At 39.8% G+C, this 23,322-nt stretch overlaps 1 protein-coding gene across 1 annotated transcript in view; it reads right to left on the bottom strand.

Annotated features, from left to right (window-relative positions):
• The window catches only part of LOC126354528 (sodium channel protein Nach-like), a 105,504-nt gene that overhangs the window by 21,095 nt on the left and 61,087 nt on the right, over positions 1–23,322 (bottom strand). Inside the window, exon 7 of the mRNA XM_050004256.1 lies at positions 12,825–12,987. Within this exon, the coding sequence (XP_049860213.1) occupies positions 12,825–12,987 (163 nt within the window). The remainder of the gene's footprint in view (positions 1–12,824; positions 12,988–23,322) is intronic.

Below are 23,322 nucleotides of genomic sequence, written 5' to 3'. Positions count from 1 at the left end.
CCTTTTACTAAATGTAAGCTTGTTTCACAATATAGCCAAATAGGTTACTCATCTAAAAATTTCTTTGATTTTGACACCATCAGTAGGGTAACTGTAATACTTCAAGTACAGTCCAAAGTGTCGTATAGGTTCACTAATCCAAGATGGTGAAAGTAGCCCAGTTGTTAAACTAAGTCTAATTCTCCTGAAGTATAAAATCCAGCACTGCAGACCTATAGATACAAGCACAATGTCTATGACGATCCAAGATGATGGACCTGGAGATTTGAGTACAACGCTGTAACATCACAATCCAAGATAATGAAACTGAACATATGAATGCAGTTTTCAGACTGTGTACATCAGTTTCATGAATATGGTTGCCATGTCACGAAAATCCAAGATAGCATACATGAAAATTCGAGAAAAGTCTGTATGGGTGCCAGATTGCTTGTATTCAAAGTTCAGAACCCAATAAGAACACTCGGTTTTCCTTGGCATCATAGTGGAACTAGACAGCTTATGCTAAGATTAAAATGGCAGGAAATTCAAATAACCTAGTTTAAAATGGCATCTAGCCAATTTCCCCCACCCTTCCAAAGTCACAGTGCACTGATGCAACATACGTGTCTGAAAAAACCACACCCTTTCCCCCCAAAATGCCAATGGCTAGAGCCCAGTTGTCCTAGGTTTAAACATTTCTGGAAGGCTCTTTATTTAAACTAAATGCAGGCGAGTCCCTTCCATGGTCACAGTCCTGCACGCCACTCTCTTGCCAACGCCATCCAATGCACTGAGCTCCCTTTCAGCCTGTCATATGTGTGTAGCTCGCCGCACTAAATCTGCCAGCTGCTGTCTGGCGCGGAGTGTAGTGCATGGCGATCATATTTCAACACAACAACACTTGTCATCAACTGACAATGCATCTCTTCTTACAGAGAGACATGTGAAATTTAGATGTACCTGCCCATTCCGTGCATAAAAAAATGAAGGCTGTTAATATAGTGTGCATGTGTTCCTTCTCGAAGAAAATTACAAACTGGCATAACACAAACTCGTTTTCCCCCACAAATTAAAAGCGTGGGATGTTTAGTTATTGTTGAGGCGTTGGCTGACTTCGGTCTGTGCAATTATTAGGTTAGTGTCCTAACTAACAGGACAGAGAACTACATTCCGTTTTCAAAGAAAGTCACCAATAATATCAAACCGTGCATACTGTAATCGCTAAGATTCATACAGGCACCACTGAAGAAACTTGCTCAAACCATGCATCAGGAAGATATACATCTACATCAAACTGCATATCCCAATTATGCTACGTTTTACCTCATAACAAAGAAATGGGTCTTCCCAGTCATATAACTACATTCACTGGAGAAACTCAATGAAACCACATTGGCTATTGAAACCGCATTCTATAGTAAACTTACAGGTAGTGTCATAATGGAAGCAGAATATGGGCAGGCAGTGACAGTCTGACAGGAGTTTAATATCTCTAATAAAGGGGAGTGTGGAAGTATTTATAAGGATGCAGACATTTTCGACTGATTCCAAGTGTATGCCTGGAAATGTACTCACTGGATACTGCATTCCACTACACTGCTCCAGGGTTTTTGTGGTATGCAATGCCCAAACTCATATGTGTCAACAATGAACTCGTAACCGACATTGACATGCTGTAGTTTTTTACAGTGAGAGATTCGCAGGGAATTTACCAATGTATCCCTAGCCACGTCAAGGCAAATAGTTTCCATGACACACACACAACCGTTTGCTATTATGTCCAGAGTACTGAATTTCGTAAAGTGGATCCCACACAAAGATGTTGACAATGCTGGAGGGAAATACAAGATACATTGTATCTAAACCTCCAGCAATGTCTCAAGTTGGGACTGAAACTGGATTCAGTCATCTGTGCTGTTTTCTTGAGAGAGTGCCTCTGGCTGAAGGCATTCATTGGTGTAAGAGAGCTTCAACAATGTGTTATTTTGAATAAGATTTTTATAGATCAATGAATAATGCAATTTTCCGCAAAACAATGGAAACCGTTAGAGAACAGCACGAAACTCTCTTTGTCACTCGTAGGGACAGGCATTATGGTGTGACAGAAAATATTCTCATTATATTTTGAATAGGCCACAATATTCAGTAAGGAATTTTTCACTCTGGAAATGGAGACGGTTTCGGAAGAGTTCACGAAACCTGTTTATGCGGATGTGTGTATGATGGACCTGTCTAATCCACAATCACCCCAGTTCCATTATGAGGTTGCAAACACTAATTTTTCACCGAAAGTTATTTTATATGGCCACAGACAGCTTCATTTATATGGTGAATATCTGTTCTCCACATGACATAGTAAGGTAGCACCGCAATTAATTTGACACATCTTAATATGAAGGTCATAATGCCTATGGCCTTATGACCAACAATAATGTTATTTATTTGGTAAAAGATGAGGCAAATTTGTCCCAGATTGCGAAATTCGTACGTCTCCGCTAGAAAAAGTGTGCATAGGGTTTAGGGACAGGGGGCAGTGAAGTGTTTGCAATGTATGGCCTCAATAGTTTTCACGATTGACGATTACTTGAAGAGCCTTTGTGATAGTGTTGGTAGTTTCACAATCCTCCTTCGCATATCGTGTGCGAGGTCAATATTCAGTTATGAAGACATGAGATGCACACCCGATCACAGCTGAAAATCGGCCTATATGTCATGTTCATAAGCAGGTCATTTGTGAGAATGTGATCGAAACCCTACTGTACCCACACGATTCAATTGAATGATAGCGTGGTATATATAGAAAAAATATCAGTGCACGTATGAGGAGTAACCACATTTTACAGTGTTCGATGCTGTAAAATTTGGTTCAAGTGTATTTCAAGCTGTTGAAAACATCAACGTTTCAGTCTGTGAAAAACATAACCTGTGAGGCCCACTGTGTATTACTTTCTTGTGCACTGTTTAAGTCTTTCTGGAAATACTGTATACGGTTTCTGTTCCTTGTTTTTGGGTAAAAAATATAATTATTTACTGAATTGTAAGACAGGAATGAACTATTCCACTTTGTTGGATGTATATTACGGGAAAAACGTATTATGCTGTTTTGTAAAGAGTAAAATCAGTTTTGAAGAAAATAAACATTATCACGTAGAAGAAGGTGTAATTAGATGAATGACGAACACTAACTTCACTTTACGAAGGTTTATTCAGCACCTGCAAATACAAGAGCGCGGAGCGAACTGCCTCCAGCCGGAACAAATATGGTATATATACAGTTACAGGACATTCCAGTACAATGAGTCATGACATTTGTGGATAGTTCTAGAATGTACTCGACCGAATATAGAAATTAAAATTTTACAGCTCTGGTGAATTTTGAACTGACGACCCTCCATGCAACAGTCTAGTATCGTTACGACCACACTACTGTGCTACTGTGCTACTGATATTCTTCTGTGATATTGCCCCCTCCTTAAGAGAACAGAGTCGGTGATGCGTCGTCCTAGTCCGGGAACGAGTCATCAGTACTGCATACTCCGACTCTTGATTACGGAATCTCGCCCTGGCAGTGATCTTCTTAGAAACGCCTTTACTGCTACGCTTTTCGTCACCTTTCCGCTTGTTACCTGTAGCTGGAGCTTCGAATTTACCCCGGGTTGCAGGATCCTTCATTCGAAGGACATGGACCGTATCTCTGATCTTTCGTTGTCTTGTCTCGGGGTCGAAATCTTCAACTTCAAAATTAACATCAGACAAGTGTTTTACAACCTTATAAGGTCCAAAGTAGCGCCTGAGGAGCTTCTCAGAGAGATCAAGCCGGTCCCGGTGGCCAAGCGGTTCTAGGCGCTTCAGTCCGGAACCGCGCGACTGCTACGGTCGCAGGTTCGAATCCTGCCTCGGGCATGGCTGTGTGTGATGTCCTTAGGTTAGTTAGGTTTAAGTAGCTCTAAGTTCTAGGGGACTGATGACCTCAGATGTTAAGTCCCATAGTGCTCAGAGCCATTTTTAGAGAGATCAACCTTCCAAACACGAGTTAACATCCAGACGAGATCACCAGGCTGGTAGACAACAGGGGCGGTGGCTCGCATCATAATTTCGGCGATCGTTTATCTGAGCCTTCAGCGTGCGGAGTCGAGCTAACTGCCGAGCTTCCTCAGCTCTGGTTAACACCTGGCCGATTTAGTCATCGTCAACGTCATCAGGATGTAACGGAAACACAGTGTCCATCGTCGTTGTCTCCTCACGCCCATGCACCAGCAAAAATGGCGTAAATCCTGTGGTGTCTTGTTTGGCGGTGTTGCACGCAAACGTCACGAGAGTAGCACCTCATCCTAGTTGCTCTGCTCAACATGGGCGAACAGTGATAGCATGTAGGCCAAGGTCTTGTTAAGGCGGTCAGTAAACCCCTTAGTTTGCGGCTGGTAGGCACTCGTTTCGTGAGGAGTAATGTTGTACCGACGGTTTATCTCTGTCACAAGATTCGATTGAAAAATGTTTTAATGCGATGTCTTCCACGATGAATTTGCCTACCTCGAATGCTTCGGCGTAATGGCATAGCGTGTCAGTTAATCAGCGGTAACAATAATCCATCTATTGCCACTAGCAGACGTTGTAAATCGTCCGAGGAGGTCAATCCCAACACGCTGGAAATGCGTTTCGGTTGGTGGAAGTGGTATGAGTCGACCAGGTGGTTTCTGAGGAACTGCCTTTCTCCTCTGGCACTCTCGACAGTGCAACACATAGTGACGAACACTCCTAAATAAACCTGACCAGAAAAATCTCTTGCGGATTCTATCCTATGTCTCAATAAATCCTAAATCTCCGGCTTCAGGTGTGTCATGGAATTTCTGTAGAACATCTAAGCGCATGTGTTTGGGAATCCCTGATAGCCACCTCTTTCCAAACAGATCAAAGTCTTTCTTGCAAAGTAATCCATTAACTACCTTAAATTGTCCTTTCACATCCTCTGACCGATTTGAGATATCTTGGCGTCCTTCTTCTGCTCAGCAGAGATATCCTGGAGTGCAGCGAGACAGTCACTATCTTCATCAATGTCTTGATGGTCTTGCACAGGGTTTCTTGAGAGACAGTCGGCATCCTGGTGTTTTCAACCGCTTTTAAACACATGGTAAAGTCATACTCTTGAAGACGTAGTGCCCACCTGGCGTGTCTCCTGTAGGATCCTATAAGACCTGTCAACCAACAAAGTGATGATTGTCTGTAATAACTGTGAATGGCCTTCCATAGAGATACTGTCGAAATATGCACATGGACCAGATCACAGCAATACATTCTCTTTCTGTAGTTGAGTAGTTTCTCTTGGGTTTTGTAAGTGTCCTAGAAGCATAGGCTGCAACCTTCTCTTTTCCATCCAAAATTTGCAACAGAACAGCACTGATCCCACACCCACTGGCATCTATGTGTAGTTCTGTAGGTGCCCATCGTACAGACCAAGTACAGGGTCAGTCGTCAGAGCTTTTCGCAACACATCGAAAGAATCTTGTTGAGCACCACCACAGATAAATTTAGCATCGGCTTTTAATAACTCTTGTAGTGGCCTGGCTTTGATACAAAACTCTTTGATAAAACGACGGTAATAAGAACATAATTCGACGGAGCTTCTCACATCTCTAATACTTTTAGGAATAGGAAATTCCGTTATAGATCTCACCTTTTCTGGGTCTGGCCGCACACCTTCGTTTGACGCAAGGTGTCCAAGTATTCAGATTTCATTTGGTTCGAAGAGACACTTTATTCAATTAAGTTTCAGTCCGCCTTGTTGGAGACACTTAAGAACAGCCCTCAGCCTTTTCACCTGTTCATCAAATGTGTCTGAGAACAGGGGTGATGAATGCAGTTTTCTCACGATCAGCCTCATCTACTTCGATTTGTCAGTATCCCGAGTACATGTCCATGGTTGAGAAAAACTTAGCCCCCTTCAGACAATCTAGTGTATCGCCAATTCGTAGAAGAGGGTAAACGTACTTCCTAGTTATCCTATTAAGATTCCTGTAATCAACACAAAAGCACCAACTTTGATTCTTACTCCTGACGAGAACCACGGTGACCACAGTGGGCTCTGCGAAGGCTGAATGATGTCATTCTTCATCATTTTCTAAACCTCGTCGCGAATTATTCGATGTTCCGTTGCTGACACACGGTATGCTCTCTGGTTTATTGGTTGATGGTCTCCAGTGCTAATCCGGTGCTTCACCGTTGATTTGTCTAATTTGCTCTTCACCTGTGGATTGAAGCATTCTGAGAACTCTTGAAGAATGGGAAGTAGCTTCTTCTGTTGTTCCTTAATGAGATCTGGTGATAATCGAGCTAGAAGATCTTGTCACGTAGTGGTAGCGCCAATTTCGCCCACAGACTCGGCATAGGGGGTTTCTATGAAGCTCAGCTGTTCGGCAATTAACGGCTCAGCTTTTGCTACGCACGTGCGTCTTGGAAGGATCTGCGGTTCTTGGCGACAGTTAACTCTCCACAATTCACTGAATCCGTTCTTAAACGAGACAACAGAATATGGGATGACCAAACTATTTTTCAGTGGTATGCTTCTCTTACACTCCACTACAAGATCCATGGGTTGATGCATGGCATGACACATGGCAGTTACCTTTGTAGCGCTGACTGCACAAATGATCACTTCATCCGGCACACATAGTCTCCACACACTCGGATGCGCATCTTCCTGCACACAGTATCTCATCTCGTCTAGCATAATCTTCGATCGACAAAAATCTATAATTGCCTGAAAAGCATTCAAAAAGGCCCACCCGTGAATGACGTCATGACTACACTCTTGTAAGACGATGAATTCTAAGGGCTGTGTATGGCCACTTATACCCACACGAATGACACATCTTCCTGTAGGTTTTACATATTTCCCAATAGCCACGTTCAGCAGCGATGTTTTGCTGTCGTCGAATACGGTTCTCTGCAACTGGCGACGGTACTTCTCCGAAATGACTGAATATGATACTCCAGAGGCCACAAGATATCAATGAGGTTATCGAAGTAGTTTCCTATCATTTTGTAGTGATCGACGGCGGAGGATTTTTCTCTTCGGCGGCCTCTCTTCCAAGGAAGGACGCACCCTTTAGTCTTCCAGGTTGCGGCGGCTAGGTGACCGGCTGGAGCTTCTAAACGGCGTGTTGGGAACCGTCCTCTCCAGCGGCTAGCTTTCGGCGATGATGACCTACGTCGCCCTGCGCACACATCTTCTTGTTCATCTTCGTCGTCCCGAAGTTGGCGTCGGCTAAGATCGGTCTGCTGTCTGCTGCCGCGGGCGTCATCAAATATCCGTCGCCTTTCTCAACAACAACGCACCACATGACCCGGTCGTCCGCAGTAGAAACATACTGGTTGGTTATCCTGGGTCACCCAGACGTCAATCTTCCTTGGTGCCCAAACAGGTTCCTCAGGCGGCATTGTAGGAATGTAACTTCGACTGGGTCTCGACTTTTTCTCCGTTTTAAAGGGTAATGATGGACGAGAGATTGGGTTCAATGTCTGTTCCACTCCCTTTCTTACGACCTCTTGAAGGGTCTACGGTTATTGCTCCTCGGCAATCCAAGTGCCTTCTGAACTTCCTCTCTCACTATCTGACGAAGTACACTTGTGAAATCTGTATCTTCCTCCATCAGAGACATCGATGCGACGTTTGGAAGCCCTTCAAACTTCTTGCGTGTAATTCTTTTTTGATGCATTGTCTCAACATACTGACACCATTCTGTGAAGTCGTCTGCTGTCGAAACATCCTTCAGGGGTAGGGCTTGATACATGTCGTCAGCAACACCCTTCATGAGATGTAGAACCTTATCTTTCTCCTTTATATAATTATTTACTGAACTGTAAGACAGGAATGAACTATTCCACTTTGTGGGACATATATTATGAAAAAACGTATTATGCCGATTTGTAAAGAGTAAAATCAGATTTGAAGAAAAAAATATTGTCACGTAGAAGTAGGTGTAATTAGATGAATGACGAACACTAACTTCACTTAACGAAGGTTTGTTCAGCATTTGCACATACAAGAACGCGGAGCGAACTGCCTCCGGCCAGTACACATGTAGTATATATACAGTTACAGAACATTCCAGTACAATAATTCTTGACATTTGTGGATACTTCTAGAAAGTACTCGAACCGAATATAGAAATTAAAATTTTACACCTCATGTGAATTTTTAATTCACGACCCTCCATGTAACAGTTTAGTAACACAACCACTACACCACGGTAACTGTGCTACTCGTCTTCTTCTGCGACAATATTACAGATATATCTGCTTTGTTGAACGCTGGTCATTCATTTTTATTTCTGCACCATACCATTTACGATATGAGATTACTTGACCATATAACTTGCATTTGCATCTGCATTGCACACGCTTTTTTTTTCACGGAATGGACCCATTTACACTTCATTAACAATTGAGAGACAGGTGTTTTATTTGTCCCTATGTTTGGTGGTGATGAAATGAGATCTTTTTCCATGCTAGTACATAGGGAAAGTCTTTTCTTATATCCCTCGAGAGCATTACTTCTAGGGAGGGGGGACGGGAGATTACCCAATAATACGCTTGTTTTATTCCATAGCCAAACAGAACATATCTTCCACTGCATGTACAGGGGCGGCCCTGCCTCTTAGTTAAAGGACAAAAGTTGAGCCATAATTTCATACATTGATAGCAGTGGAAAAACGTAACGGAAAATGTACGTGATTGGGTATGACCATACAGTGACTAGTAAATTTATTCATTTCTAGCACAGTCATAATAATTTGGATGTCTGTCAAGGTGAGTGGAACTGACTTGAACTGATAAGAAATGCCATAACCAAAATAGCTAATTTATTGGATGAAATCATCTCCAATTAATATGACGGAAGACAACACCAATCTCAGGCAACTGTGGTTCCTAACACATATTCATATATAAAAATGAGATATACATATGCAGATATACGAAAGCAAGGGGGGACCTATGGTAACAATCTCCAATAAAATCGACTTTGTCCAACCCACACGCTTTAAGTTACGGGTACAGGTGTGTACTGGTTATGCTTGGAGACTCAAGTTCTTTTTTCAAAAAGGAATCACCTATCAAGAAATATTGATCTGTTAGCATAAGGTGTTCAGTACTTCACAGAGGCCGGACTTGAATTTATCCAACACATCGTTCCAAGGAAAAGGAACCACATTTGGTAGTTGAATCGGAAGAATCATGCTCGGACAGGGCAAGTGGAGAAACTGTTTACAAGAGGCATCACTCAAAGACGAACGTGATCACTTAAAAATGGCATATTTGAGTTTGTTGATGTGTGTACATCTTGTAGACTGGGCATCAAGTCTTTCTCTTGGTCACTGCCTACCAGGAAGCACATTCTACTTGCATTCTTGAATGCCTGGTTCCTACAGTTGTGCGGGAGCTGGCATGATACATTCTGCGTTGACAACTGCTCTGGCTCTCACTGTTCTGACTGACGTCAGAAAGAGGTTTGGGAGTGATCCCACATATACTCCCATTGACTTTGTGACACCATAAGCTTGTCTTGCTGATGGTGTTAGCAAGTGTGCTGTTGCTTTGGTGTGTGAGGAGATGAGGTGCTATGTGTTGTGTATGGTTCGCCTGTCTACCACCATCTAGGTGTTGGTCGTTCACCTGACCATAACTGATAGGTTGGGGGGGAAGGCAACCATAAAGCTGCCCGTAAATACAGGCTGACCAGTCTGCCAATTCACTAGTCGAGTTGGTCAGGCCTGATCCACTCCCATGTGTGTAGATGATGGTCTTGTAATCAGTTCCATGATTTGGGTGTGTTGGCTCAACCACAAGCCATACCTGCGTGCCCGACTGCTATCTGTCAGCCCACACTTCCTCAATGAATGCAGCACTCAATGGTATCCACACACACTCAGTTGGGTCACAGATATGGTTGGCGTGTAGGTCAGCCGACCACTTGGGCTATGAATGCATGCCTTAAACTGTCCATGCACAGGCAGGCTGGTCCGCCAAGCAGCTCACCCCTGAGCCACTCGCTTGTGTGTTGCAGCCAGTATGCAGTGTCTGATGTGACTTCTTCAGGCTCGGGTCAGCCGATGGCCAATCACCAAGAACTACAGAGTAGTCCCAGGTGCTGGACCAACCAGTAAGGTGCAAAAAAGGGTGGGAGGTCATTGCACTAGACCTATCCTATAAAATTTTGAACATAAAACTTTCCACAGTATCACACACTGCGTTTGACTCAGCCAGTGGCAAAGTATACTTTTTAAAAAGGTGGGAGAAACGAGACCTTACCAGTGAACTCATACCTCCAAGTTAGGTTTGAAATAAGCACTACCAATGCTGCAAGCCCTCACACATAGAAAGAAAGAAGGAAAGCACTCCTGACTTGAAACTACGGATGCGAACAATTAAATCAGGACTGGGTATCAGGAAGGATGAGGCTGCTGAAATCAATAATGGAATGAAAAATAAAAGAAAATTCCTCATATAAATCTCCCTTTAAACGTTGGCATGTGATCTACATATCATATAGACAGTTACAGAAGCGATTCAAAAATACAAAACGAGAAATCACTAAATTATGAATATGTAAGAAAAAGATGTGTAGTTTGACAGTGTTCAGGTGTGATGGCCATGCACTTCCCACACTTCTTGCTGACAGTACCTGGCAGACTTGGCGTGGCCAGCTGCATGCATGAAGAAGGTTGTGAGGTGGCTCAGCTTCGTCGACAGCAGTGGCAACACTCCAGCATGCATGAACTTAGCGAGCATTCTTAGAATCACTGAATAGACAACTTAGAGAGAAGTGAGCAGTGTTGAATTAACTATTAAAATTTTATTAACTAAGAAACACAGGATGATTTAGTTATGATTAATTTCTAATAGAAGTTATTGCCCTATGATAAGAAGACTGAGTGTGACCAATTGTGCTAACTATTATTTTACATGCTCTCTCTGAATGCAATCGGCGGAAGGTGAATTCCTACCAAGCTGTAACAATAGTTCATAGCACAGATCACTTCTTTGGCTTAGTACATGTTACTCTTGGAATCTCTTTACAATTTTACGAATGGAAGGAAATCCACAGGGCATTGCGCAAGAGTGGTACTATCAGTGGCTAAAGGAGTTTAGCTGTTGTATTGTATGTTAAAGTTAACCTAAGAATGTCCTGAAACAGGGGTAGTTCGGAAGTGCAGGTTCATCACACAAGTTCACTTTCCACTGATTCTTTCAGTCTACAAACCGCCGACAGCACAACACAGAATCATGAAGTTTGAAGGATAATACATAGAAATTGCCATTTGACATATATGAGTTTTATTCTCATAGTTCGGAAACACTTTTCATTCTACTGATTGTAATGTTAATACTAAATTTTGTCGACAATTCGACAATAGGTTCACAACACAAAATTGCTCTAATGGCGTCTGTTAACAATACAAATCATCTATTGAGCACCTCCCCAAGCAGGATCCCTAAGCAGAATCCTTTCTCTCTGTTAAAATTCCAGGAGTAAAGACTCATCCCAGTCAATAGAACATCTGTATCATTGTTTATCACTGGCAGCAGTCATTAAACACAATCTCTTGTATACAGCCCATAAATTACTCAAACTGTACATAATCTTTACAAGATATGCTAGACATTTAAGGAATACCTGCATTTTGCTTAAATAAAGACACAGTTGCCCCAGCCTATCCTGCCTTAAGTGTATAAACTTAGGGCAGGTGACCTCTCACCATTGGCATATAGGGTGATAGTGGGGGGAAATGTTTATTCATGTAAGCTGTGTCAGTGAATTGCGACGTGTTCATATCTCTTGGTCTACCATCTCTGATTTAAGTGATGTGGCAACCACGCTCATGACATTGACGTAGGTGGTCTGAAAACTTCACTGATAGCTTCATATTCGCCATCTCGGATCTACATTGTGGATTGTGGTGTCATAGGGCAGTGCTCGTATCTCCAGGTCCGCCATCTTAGATTTTATACTTAGGACAATTGGGCTAGGTCCACCATCTTCGATTTTTTAAATTTTCCGCTATTTTATACTTAATGCAATTGTCCTACAGTGTCATAGGAGTGGGGAGAAAACGCTCTAGCCCACTGGGCAGTTTTCAATTTCACACCAATTTTTGTATTTCCCTCCAATTTTCGAATCTCTTGCGATCTTTTACGTAAGGCTATTGAGCTAGTTCCGCCATCTGGTGCACCTATATGATACTTTGCATTGCGTTTGGTGTGGTACAGCTATGTTACTAACATCATATCGAAAATTCGTATGTGCTGAGGAATCTGAGAATACATTATAATATAATATATAATATAATCAGCAGTAACAAAAAGACAGATACCTTAATCTACCTTGAACTGTTAATTTACTCATACAGGAATGCAATTAGACATGAGTTGTTACTTTCACATGTTCTCTGTCACTTTGAAATAAAGTTTGTAAGAACTGTAAATTTTACACACTCAAGACAATAACAATCGATTTTAGCGCTGAATATTATTCTTCTAGACAATTTTCTATCACATAAGTACTGTCAACTTGAAATTGGATTATTGTTCTAAAACTTGCTCAAACGTTCGCAAATATCCTAGATCATTTCCTTGTAGAATCTATTTGAAAGTGTTACTTGCTGAAAGACAAACAAATCTACAAACCTGAATGTAATTTTTTCATAATTCCTCAGATATTCCGTGATATTGTAATACAGGTTTATGTCCCACCTGATTCCAATACAAATTGACTATAAGTTACGAATAATGTTATTAAAATGGTACAACGAAAATAGCAACGAATTCATAAGAAATTGATTACTCACATTGCTAATTCGCTTATTTTTGACACTGTGTAATGAACTGTCTCACAAGGATTAACACATTTGCACCTGACTGGTTTACCATTTTTGTCAGTCAGATGTTCCAGGTTCTTAGCATACGGTGCAAGACAAGCAAGACCTTTGACATCACATATCGGTCTAATACCTGAAAGAAAATGAATAAATTACTGTATTAGAAGCAATTCACAACATTCATAAAAAGCATAGGAAATAGTTAGCAATAAACTTCTCAGTGATGAAGAGAGGTTTGAAATGGAAGTCATCGAGTCGATAGTGAGAGTTTTAGAGACACACAAGTCATTTTAGTTGTAAGAGATATGAGAAAACTCCAAACAGAAAATGAAAAGAATATTACAACAAATATCTTCAAGAAGTTATTAAAAATATAATAATTTGACATAGAGGAAGGCATAATTTGATGAATGACGAACACTAACTTCACTTGAGAAAAGTTTATTCAGCACTTGCACATACAAGAGCACACAGCGAACTGCCTCCAGCCAGAACACATACGTTATATATACAATTACAGAACATTCTAGTACAATGAATCTTGACATTTGTGGATACTTCTAGAATGTTCTCGAACCGAATGTAATAATTAAAATTTTACAACTCAAGTGAATTTTGAGTTCACAACCCTCCATACAACAGTCTAGTATCATAACCACCACACCACACTGACTGTGCTACTCAGCATATTCTGCGATATTGCTCCTTCCTTAAGAGAACAGAGTCTCGGTGATGCATCCTCCTAGTCCGGGAACGAGTCATCGGTGCTGGACACTCCGACTCATGATCACTGACTATAGCGCTGGTGGTGATCTTCTTATAACTTCCTTTGGCACTACGTTCTTCGTCATCTTTACGCTTGTTGCCTGTCGCTGGAGCTTCGAATTTACCCCGGGTTGCAGGATCCTTATAGGGCTTCATTCGATGTGCACCGTATCTCCGATCTTTGGTCGTCTTGTTGCGGGGTCGAAATCTTCAGCTTCATAAGTAACATCAGAGAACAGTTTACGGGGTCCAAAATAGCGGATGAGGAGTTCCTCAGAGAGACCAACAGGAGTAAAGATCCAGATGAGGCCACCAGGCTGGTAGGCAACAGGGCAGTGGCTAGTGTCATACCTTCGGTGATTGTTTTCTTGAGCCTGCAGCGTGCGGAGTCGAGCTAACTGCCGGACTACCTCAGATCTGGTTAACACCTGGCCGATGTAGTCGTCGTCCACGTCATCAGGATGTAACTAAAACACAGTGTCCATCGTCGTAGTCGCCTCACGCCCATGCTCCAGGAAAAATGGCGTATATCCTGTGGTGTGGTGTTTGGTGGTGTCTTAGGCAATGGTCACGAAAGGTAGAACCTCATACCAGTTGCTCTCCTCAACATTGACGAACACTGATAGTACGTCGGCCAAGCTCTTATTAAGGCGTTTGCGGATGGTAGGCAGTCGTCATTTGATGAGTAATGTTGCACTGACGGTTTGTCTCTGTCACGAGGTTAGATTGAAAAACTTTCCATCGATCCATTATTAACGACATTGGGGCACCGTGTTTTCATACAATGACTTACACGATCAACTTTGCTACCTTGGATGCTTCGGCTGTTTTCACGGCTTTTGTACTGGCAAAGCGTGTCAGGTAATCAGTGCGAACAATAATCCATCTATTGTTGCTAGAAGACGTTGGAAATTGTTCGAGGAGATCAATCCCAACACGCTATAAAGGCGTTTCGGTTGGTGGAATAGGTATGAGTCGGTCAGGTGGTTTCTGAGGAACTGCCTTTCTCCTCTGGCATTCTCGACAGTTTGACACATAGTGACGGACACTCCTAAATAAACCTGGCCAGAAAAATCTCTTGCGGATTTTACAGTATATCTGAATAAATCCTAAATGTCCTGACTCATGTGTGTCATGGAATTTCTGTAGAACATCGAGGCGCATGTGTTTAGGAATCACTGGTAGCCACCTCTTTCCAAACGGATCAAAGTTTTTCTTGCAAAGTAATCCATTAACTACCTTAAACTGTCCTTTCACATCCTCTGACCGATTTAAAGCAAACATAATTTGAGATATTTTGGATTCCTTCTTCCGCTCAGCAGAGAGATCCTGGAGTGCAGCGAGACAGTCACTATCTTCATCAATGTCTTGATGTTTTGCACAGAGAGACAGTTGGTATCTTGCTGTTTTCTTCCACTTTTGTACACTATGGTAATGTCATACACTTGAAGAGATAGTGCCCACCTGCCGGGTCGTCCTGTTGGATCCTATAAGACCTGTTAACCAAAAAAGTGATGTTGGTCTGTACAACTGTGAATGGCCTTCCATAGAGATACTGCCACAATTTGCACATGGTCCAGATTAAAGCAAGACATTTCTTTTTGTAGTTGAGTAGTTTCTCTAAGCTTTTGTAACTGTCCTAGAAGCACAGGCTACAACCTTCTCTTTTCCATCCAAAATTTGCACCAGAACAGCACCGATCCCACACCCACTGGCACCTATGTGTAGTTCTGTAGGTGCCCATCGTACAGACCAAGTAGAGAGTCAGTCGTGGTCGTCAGAACTTTTCGCAGCACATCAAAAGAATCTTGTTGAGCGACACCCCAGACAAATTTAGCATCGGCTTTTAACAACTCTTGGAGTGGCCTGGCTTTGATACAGAAGTCTTTAATAAAACGACGGTAAGAAGAAAATAGTATGAGGAATCCACACACATCTCTAATACCTTTAGGAATAGGAAATTCCGTTACAGATCTCACCTTTTCAGGGTCTGGGCGCACACCTTCGTTGGCACAAGTTTTCTGATTTCTTTTGCTTCAAAGACACACATTCTTGGATTAAGTTTCAATCCACTTTGTTGGAGACACCTAAAAAACACCACAGACTCTGGGGAGGTTTCTATGACACTCAGCTGTTCTTCAATTAACGGCTCAGCGTTTGCTACACACATGTGTCTTAAAAGGATCTGCGGCTCTCGCGCGACAGTTACCTATCCACAATTCACTGAAACCGTTCTTAAATGAAACGACAGAGTCTGGGATGACCAAGTTATTTTTCAGTATTATGCTTCTCTTACATTCCACTACAAGATCTACGGGTTGATGCATGGCATGACACGTGACACTTGCCTTTCTAGCGCTGACTGCAGGAATGATCACTTCATCCAGCACACATTCTCTGCACACACTGATGCGCATCTTCCTGTCCACAGTATCTCATCTCCACTAGGTAATCTTCGAGTAACAACAATCTATAATTGCCTGAAAAGCTTACATAAAGTCCCATCCGAAAATGACTCCATTCCTACACTCTTGTAAGACGATGAATTCTAAGGGCTGTGTATGGCCACTTATACCCACACGAATGACACATATTCCTGTAGGTTTTACATATTTCCCATTAGTCACCTTCAGCAGAGATGTTTTGCTGTCGACAAATACGGTTTTCTGCAATTGGCGACGGTACTTCTCCGAAATGACTGACTATGATGTTCCATGCACCCACCACATCTCTTTTGTTCATCTTCGTCGTCCCGGAGTTGACGTCGGCTAAGATCAGTCTGCTGTCTTCTGGCGCGGACGGTATGAAATATCCGCCGCCTTTCTCGACAATAGCGCACCATATATCCCCGTCGTCCACAGTGGAAACATAATGGTTGCTTATCCTGGGTCCTCATGCGGCATGTTCGGAACGTAACTCCGCCTGGGTCTCGACTTTTTCACCATTTTAAATGGAAATGGAGGACGAGAGATTGGGCTCAATGTCTGTTCCACTTCCTCCCTTATGACCTCTTGAAGTTCTCGATTTTTTGCTCGCCGTGCAATCCAAGTCCCTTCTTAACTTCCTGTCTCACTATCTGACGAAGAACACTTGTGAAATCAGTTTCTTCCTCCATCTCAGACATAGATACAACGTTTGGAAGCCGTACAAACTTCTTGCGTGTAATTCTGTATTAATGCATTGTCTCGATATACTGGCACAATTTTATGACGTCATCTACTGTCGAAATCTCCTTCAGCAGTAGGATTTGATACAAGTCCTCAGCAACACAGTTCTTGAGATGTGCAACCTTATCTTCCTCCTTCATTCTAGGAACCACTGTTTTACACATCTCCAAGATGTCTTGAATGTAGAATGCTGTAGCATCTTCTGATGCTGTGCCCTGCAGTTTATTGTGCCTTCAGCCTTGCACTTCAGTCGTTGTGTGTCACCAAATTATTTGCGCAGTTCCACCTGTAATACTTCTCAGCTTATGAACTTCTCCTCATTGTTCTCATACCATTGCTTGGCAGTGCCCTCCAAGTAAAAAAATACGTTAGCCAAATACACGGTGATATCTCATTTATTAATTTTGGCTATATGCTCAAATACCTTCAGCCACTTGTTTGCATCTTTGCCATCGTCACCAGACGACCCGGAAGGACGTCTTATGCGGTGGCACACAGTTGCTGTCATTGTAACGTCCGCTTCTTCTCCTGTCTCCGACAGATTGCGATCTGTTGAATGTGGCTCGAACACGGGTTTCTCGCCATGTAAAGGGCTGCTTAGTCGTGGCCTGATGGGAGTGACTGTGTCGTCGATAATGTGAGCTATCATAAGTTCCATTACCAGGCGCCTCCACTAGAATAATGTCACGTAGAAGAAGGTGTAATTAGATGAATGACGAACGCTAACTTCACTCAACAAAGGTTTATTCAGCATTTGCACATACAAGAGCGTGGAGCGACCTGCCTCCAGCCACAACATATGCAGTATATATATGGCTACAGAATGTTCCAGTGCAATGATTCTTAATATTTGTGGATACTTGTAGAATGTACTCGAACTGAATGTAGAAATTAAAATTGTACAGTGCACATGAGATTTGAACTCGTGACCCTCCATGCAACAGTTTAGTAACATAACCACTACACTACAGTGCTGCTCAGCTTCTTCTGCGACAATTTTAATCATTCTCCCAACTAATAGAGAACGGAAGGAATCTAATGTAGAAAGATTTGAGAGAAAATTAAAGAAATATATGTGGAAAAAATTTACTCTTCGAAGTAAATATACATTGGTTGATTCAGTTAAAAACTGGTTTAAGAATATACTAATACAAAACAGTCAACAATACAAATGGACCTAAAGATGTACATAAATTTAACTTAAATTTAGCTAAAATTGTATATAATGATTATAAACCCAATTACAAATGGCTGACAAAGATAGAATAAGCAAAGTGAAACGAACTTTCGAAAAATGTTCTACTGCTAATTGGTCAACAGAAATTTTAGAAGTTGAACTGAAATGCAGTTTCTATAAAAAGATGTAAAAATAAATTTTTAAGATCAGGAAATACAAAAAACAGAATTTCTGGAGATTTACCTAGTGGAGAAACTTTCTAAAAAAATGTTTATAAGATTTATCTTAAACAGTGAGGTTTTGATAATTCAAACAATAGTAGGGTAAATGAAAATAAACTCTATAAAAAACAGTCGTAAAAGTTGTGATTTATTCTGCCTTCAAGACACTGATCTGGTGTATAACACTATACTATGTTAATACATTTGCAATGGTATACAGTTCCCGAATTTTCTTTAATATTTTGAACAAATTTATTGAATTGTGATATTCTCAATCTCTGAACATTTCTTCACAGCTGTGGTCCATATTTCTAATCCCTTTCAACAGTTTTATAATCTTACTTCTTGGTGCTCTAATTACATAATAAATGTGTCTAATATTATCACTAAGGAACCTTAAAATAATAAATTTTGGTCTCATATCCTCATTAGTTCTTCACAGGATTATGTGTTGTAGTATTGCATTTATTTGCTCATTTTTTCATATATTTTCTCTAAAGGAATATTTATTATTTCTCTCAAATTTTCTATGCCATTATCCTCCAGTTTGATGGTTTTTCATTTTTTGTTTATCTTTTTTTAGTTGTTCTATACAATTGTTGTTGTGACCTACTTATTTTCAAATCTAATTTTCTCCATAGTCATAAACTAATGGTAAAACTGCTTCATCTACCCATTTTTGATCCTTTTCAGCTAGTTTCACTTTTTATTTCAAAATTAGTTCATAATGGTGCATTTGTAAAGTTTCTGTGGGGATGTTAGGGTAATGAATCACTATTCTTGAATTCTTTACTGTTAACAAGTTTGCTTATTTCATGAGATATAGAAATGAATCTATGCATTACAAATTTTATATTAGTATTTTTAACATTTTTTATTAATATTGTTAGTTTTTAATTTTATCTAATATTTCAATGACACATCATAATCATTTTAAAAACACACTAAAAACTAGATCTTTTAACTAATATATAATTTTTACTTAACTAATATGCTTCTGAATAAATGGAGATGATCAGAACAGAAAGATATGGAATGTATTAAATTGATAAATCAGTTGATAACTTTAATACACTGAAGAAAGCAAAAGATGATTATAGGTCAACATGAAGGCAGTATGAGATTAAATATTATACAAAGTTTATTGACAGTGAAATGCCTGCCTGGGTATGTGGAAAAAACGTTTCTGCATATTATTAGAAACATCGTTTAAAAATAATTCCAAGTTAAGAACATGCTAATATATTGTTGTCAAAGGAAAATCATGAAAAATAAACTGAGGAAGGAAAAACAAAGAAAATGATTTGTCTACAAATTAATGATTTAGTTTGTTTTATAAAAATCCATATTGTTATAACAAACGTGCAAATCTGTGAAAAAGATAGTCTAGAATATATAAAAAAAATAAGAAATCTCATGTTGAGTCCAATTACTTTCATAATTTCTTTTAATAAATTTTATTATTATAATACAACTCATAAGCTTTTTATATTTCTTGTTTTCATTTCCTTTTTCTTATTTTTAATTGATTCTTAACCAGTTTCTTATTTTTCCTTCTTGATGAGATAGTTTGTCTTGGAAATCTTTTGTTCATTCATCTTTTGGTATATACATTATGAAATCAAAAAGAATTTCTTTGATTAGATAATAGCTTCTGATCTCTCCAGTAACCTTAGTCCTTTGAGTCATTTAATCTTTTTAAAATTTCTCATTGATAGCAGAAACAAAGCGTTTTTTTAATCACTTGATGTCATATTTTTTGATTGATTCTGTGTATATCCATATTTTAAAGAACAGGATTACTATATCTTGTTTCTGTGCAATTAAAATCATAATGTTTAAAGCATTAAATCAAATTTGTTTTGGTAATTTTAATAATCTCAGAGTATATGTTCAGAGCCTCTGAAATACTACAATGAATTGAAGATATCATTGGTAATCAAAACGTTTTTCTCTTCAATTAAATGAAGCCACTCAATAGAAATACAATCCAGACTATAAATAATAAATAAAATATTTTTTACCATCCTGAAAAGTTATATTATTAAAGATCCTAAAATTCTGTGCCCTGCAATATCATTCTAATTTTACACAGTCATTCTCCAAATTAAAGATAACAATCACCAGATTAATTTTATAATTTTTCTTAATAAAATCAGCTACTTTATCTTTTCTTGTATAGAAATATCTTCATATTTTACTTTTATTCTTTATTTCTAGTGATAGTAAATAGCAGCTAATAATTTCATAGTATAAGAGTAATACATAATGAATAACACACAGAATCTCTTATCTTAAAACAATTCTTTAAAGAAAAGATCTAAGACTTTTAACAATAAAATATTTTCCATCCTTAAAGCAAAAAACGTTTTTTCCAAAAAGTACATTTTCTTTCCTACCATTAAACTAATGATCTAAAATTATTAGAAAAAAATGTTATTTAAATCTTTTAAGCACAAATCAGGGACTTTTAAAAAGAAATTTAAAGAATTTCAATTTTTAATGCGAAATTTTTTAAGAACGAAGAATTGTTTTCTAACTTATATAAGTTATGTAAGAAATATTTTAAAAAATAATAAAGTACTGTGTTTAAAATGAAGATTAATCCAATTAATTTTGTTCTTGAAACCAAATAAAAAAATTTCTTGTAAACAGACACCAATCTATAACCATTCACAACTTCATGATTATAATATGGGAAATAATTTAAGGGCTTATTATAAATTAAGAGATCATGATTTATATCTAATAACATTTTTCTTATTAGCTGATGTGTATGAAAATTTTTAAAAAGCTTGTATAAAACCTTATGACTTTGATCCTTCTTGTTATTTTAAAACACTGTGTTTTAATGCAATGTTAAAATGACTAAACAACCTCTCAGTCTCCTGCAAGACTGAAAATTGAATAAGAAATGGAATATCATGATGTTGTAAAAGATATCTAAAACCAAATAACAAATATTTGTTAAGTGATTATGTAAAACGATATCCTAGTATAGAATGCCTGTATAGAGGCAGCCGACGTGCCATATGACATCATGTGGCGCTACCAGCCATGGCAAACTGGGGCAGGACACCAACTCTAGTGTCACGTCTATAACTGCAGTGTGGAAAGCAGCTGGCCTCCTCCAGACCCACCACAGTCAGGTACGCTGTTTCAGACTTAACCACACACTAATTTTACAGCTGGAAGGATTATGGTCTTTCCATGTCTGGAATAAGATGACATTAACACCCCAGTTGTGAGTGTACCAATACTATAATTTGTGGGAGGTAGAGGGGTCAAATGATATTTTTATTGACAAAGATCGAAATTTATTGTCAAACTATTGAGTGTATTTTTGTGATATCTGTGATTTGTGTGTGTTTGTGAGTGTGAGTGTGTGTGTGTGTGTGTGTGTGTGTGTGTGTGTGTGTGTGTGTGTGTGTGTGTGTGTGTGTGTGTGTGACACGTTTTGGCTTTGATATTTGAATAAAATGACAGAATTTTTGAAAATCAAATTAGCAAATGAGTGTTGTTTGTTTCTCATTGAGCAATTTAGCAACAGTCATTGTTGATGCTGGTGGAGATTCTTCCAACTACATCTGATATGCATCTAAAAAGAGTGCACTGATTTCAAAATAAAAATGGCTCCCAACATTTTTACCATTTATGTCCCAATAGTAATTTAACACCAACATCAGTTCTGTAAGGCCTGTATCTGACCAAAGCGAGAGCTAAATTGAGTGTAACCTGTATATACGTCATCCCAAAATGTAAACTACATATCTGTGTGGAGTGGCCGCGCGGTTTGAGGCATCATGTCACGGACTGCGCGGCCCCTCCCGGCAGGGGCTCGAGTCCTCCCTCGGGAATGGGTGTGTGTGTGGTCCCTAGTATAAGTTAGTTTAAATAATGTGTAATTCTATGGACTGATGACCTCGGGAGTTTGGTCCCTTTGGAATTCACACACATTTGAACATTTAAACTAAATAACATAAACAAAAATATGTACATATTCCAGGCCACTGAAGATTCCATGGAAAGAGAAAAGGCGAAACGCATATGCACGAAAACTGTGTTTCATTCAATTGTAATTAGACAATCCAAAAGTAAAAATTATCAACATACTATAATATTCTACGGAGCTGAAGACGACAGGACTAAAAAAGTTGAGGATCAGTTTTTATTTATTTAAATAGCTGTAGGGAATGTCAGTAGACCGCAACATCCGTTGGCATGCAGAATCATGGCCCTGTGATCATTAGCCCAATTCCTCCAACAGTCGTAGTGTTGACTGTGCCGCAACCCATCTTGGAATGACTGTCGCCGCAGATGGTTAGCTTACAGAGATGCCATTTCCAGTAGCATACGACACTGGCATCTGTCATATAGTGCATCACTTACTTCAGCGCCACCTAGCAAACGAAACACACACACCGTATTCACATTCCAATGCCCTCACTGTCATATAACAGGTCTGTCACGCTAACATACCGCTCGTAAAGAAACTGGGCTATTAATAGCTCCCAGGAACAGCAGAAGAAACAAAGAAGTCAGGTAACATCCATGCTAGGAAGTGTCAGCCTATGGATCGGAAGGTCAATGTCTTCTCACCCACAAAAGTCTTTGTAGGATTTTAATCTGTTTCTTATCACAACTTCAGCTTTGCTGATGTTTTCTTGCGCAGAGACAAACAGGAAATGTATAGTGTTGGAGTTTCTACACAGTTTACAAGAAAATATTAAAAATATGAATGGACAGGAAAGACATTTTCTCGCACGTGTGTTCCTAACTCTTACCGCATATTGTACAACTAAAGTTTCTACCACTTTCCAAAGGATGAACACTGTTTCATACTGATCACACAATGTAGGCTTTCACGGCCGGTATTGTCTTCAATTAAAACTTCTGAGCTGATAGGCTGCGGTCGACGTATAAAAATTCTTCTCTGAAGTTTCGTCTCCAACTGCGGGAGACATCCTCCGAGGTAAAGCGGCGAACTGCAAAGAGAACTCGAGGAAGCGCTAATTACATAGGCAGCGTAGAGGGCTCCACTGCCCATCACGTGGCGTCGGCTATGAAACAATCTCTGTTTCCCTCGGTCCAGGCTCATCGTATTTACAACCGTATTGAATCTGCAGTGTTACAGGAGA

This window comes from Schistocerca gregaria, chromosome 3 (genome assembly GCF_023897955.1).
Source record: "Schistocerca gregaria isolate iqSchGreg1 chromosome 3, iqSchGreg1.2, whole genome shotgun sequence".
NCBI lineage: Eukaryota > Metazoa > Arthropoda > Insecta > Orthoptera > Acrididae > Schistocerca > Schistocerca gregaria.
This window is presented reverse-complemented; position numbering and strand designations above follow the sequence as displayed.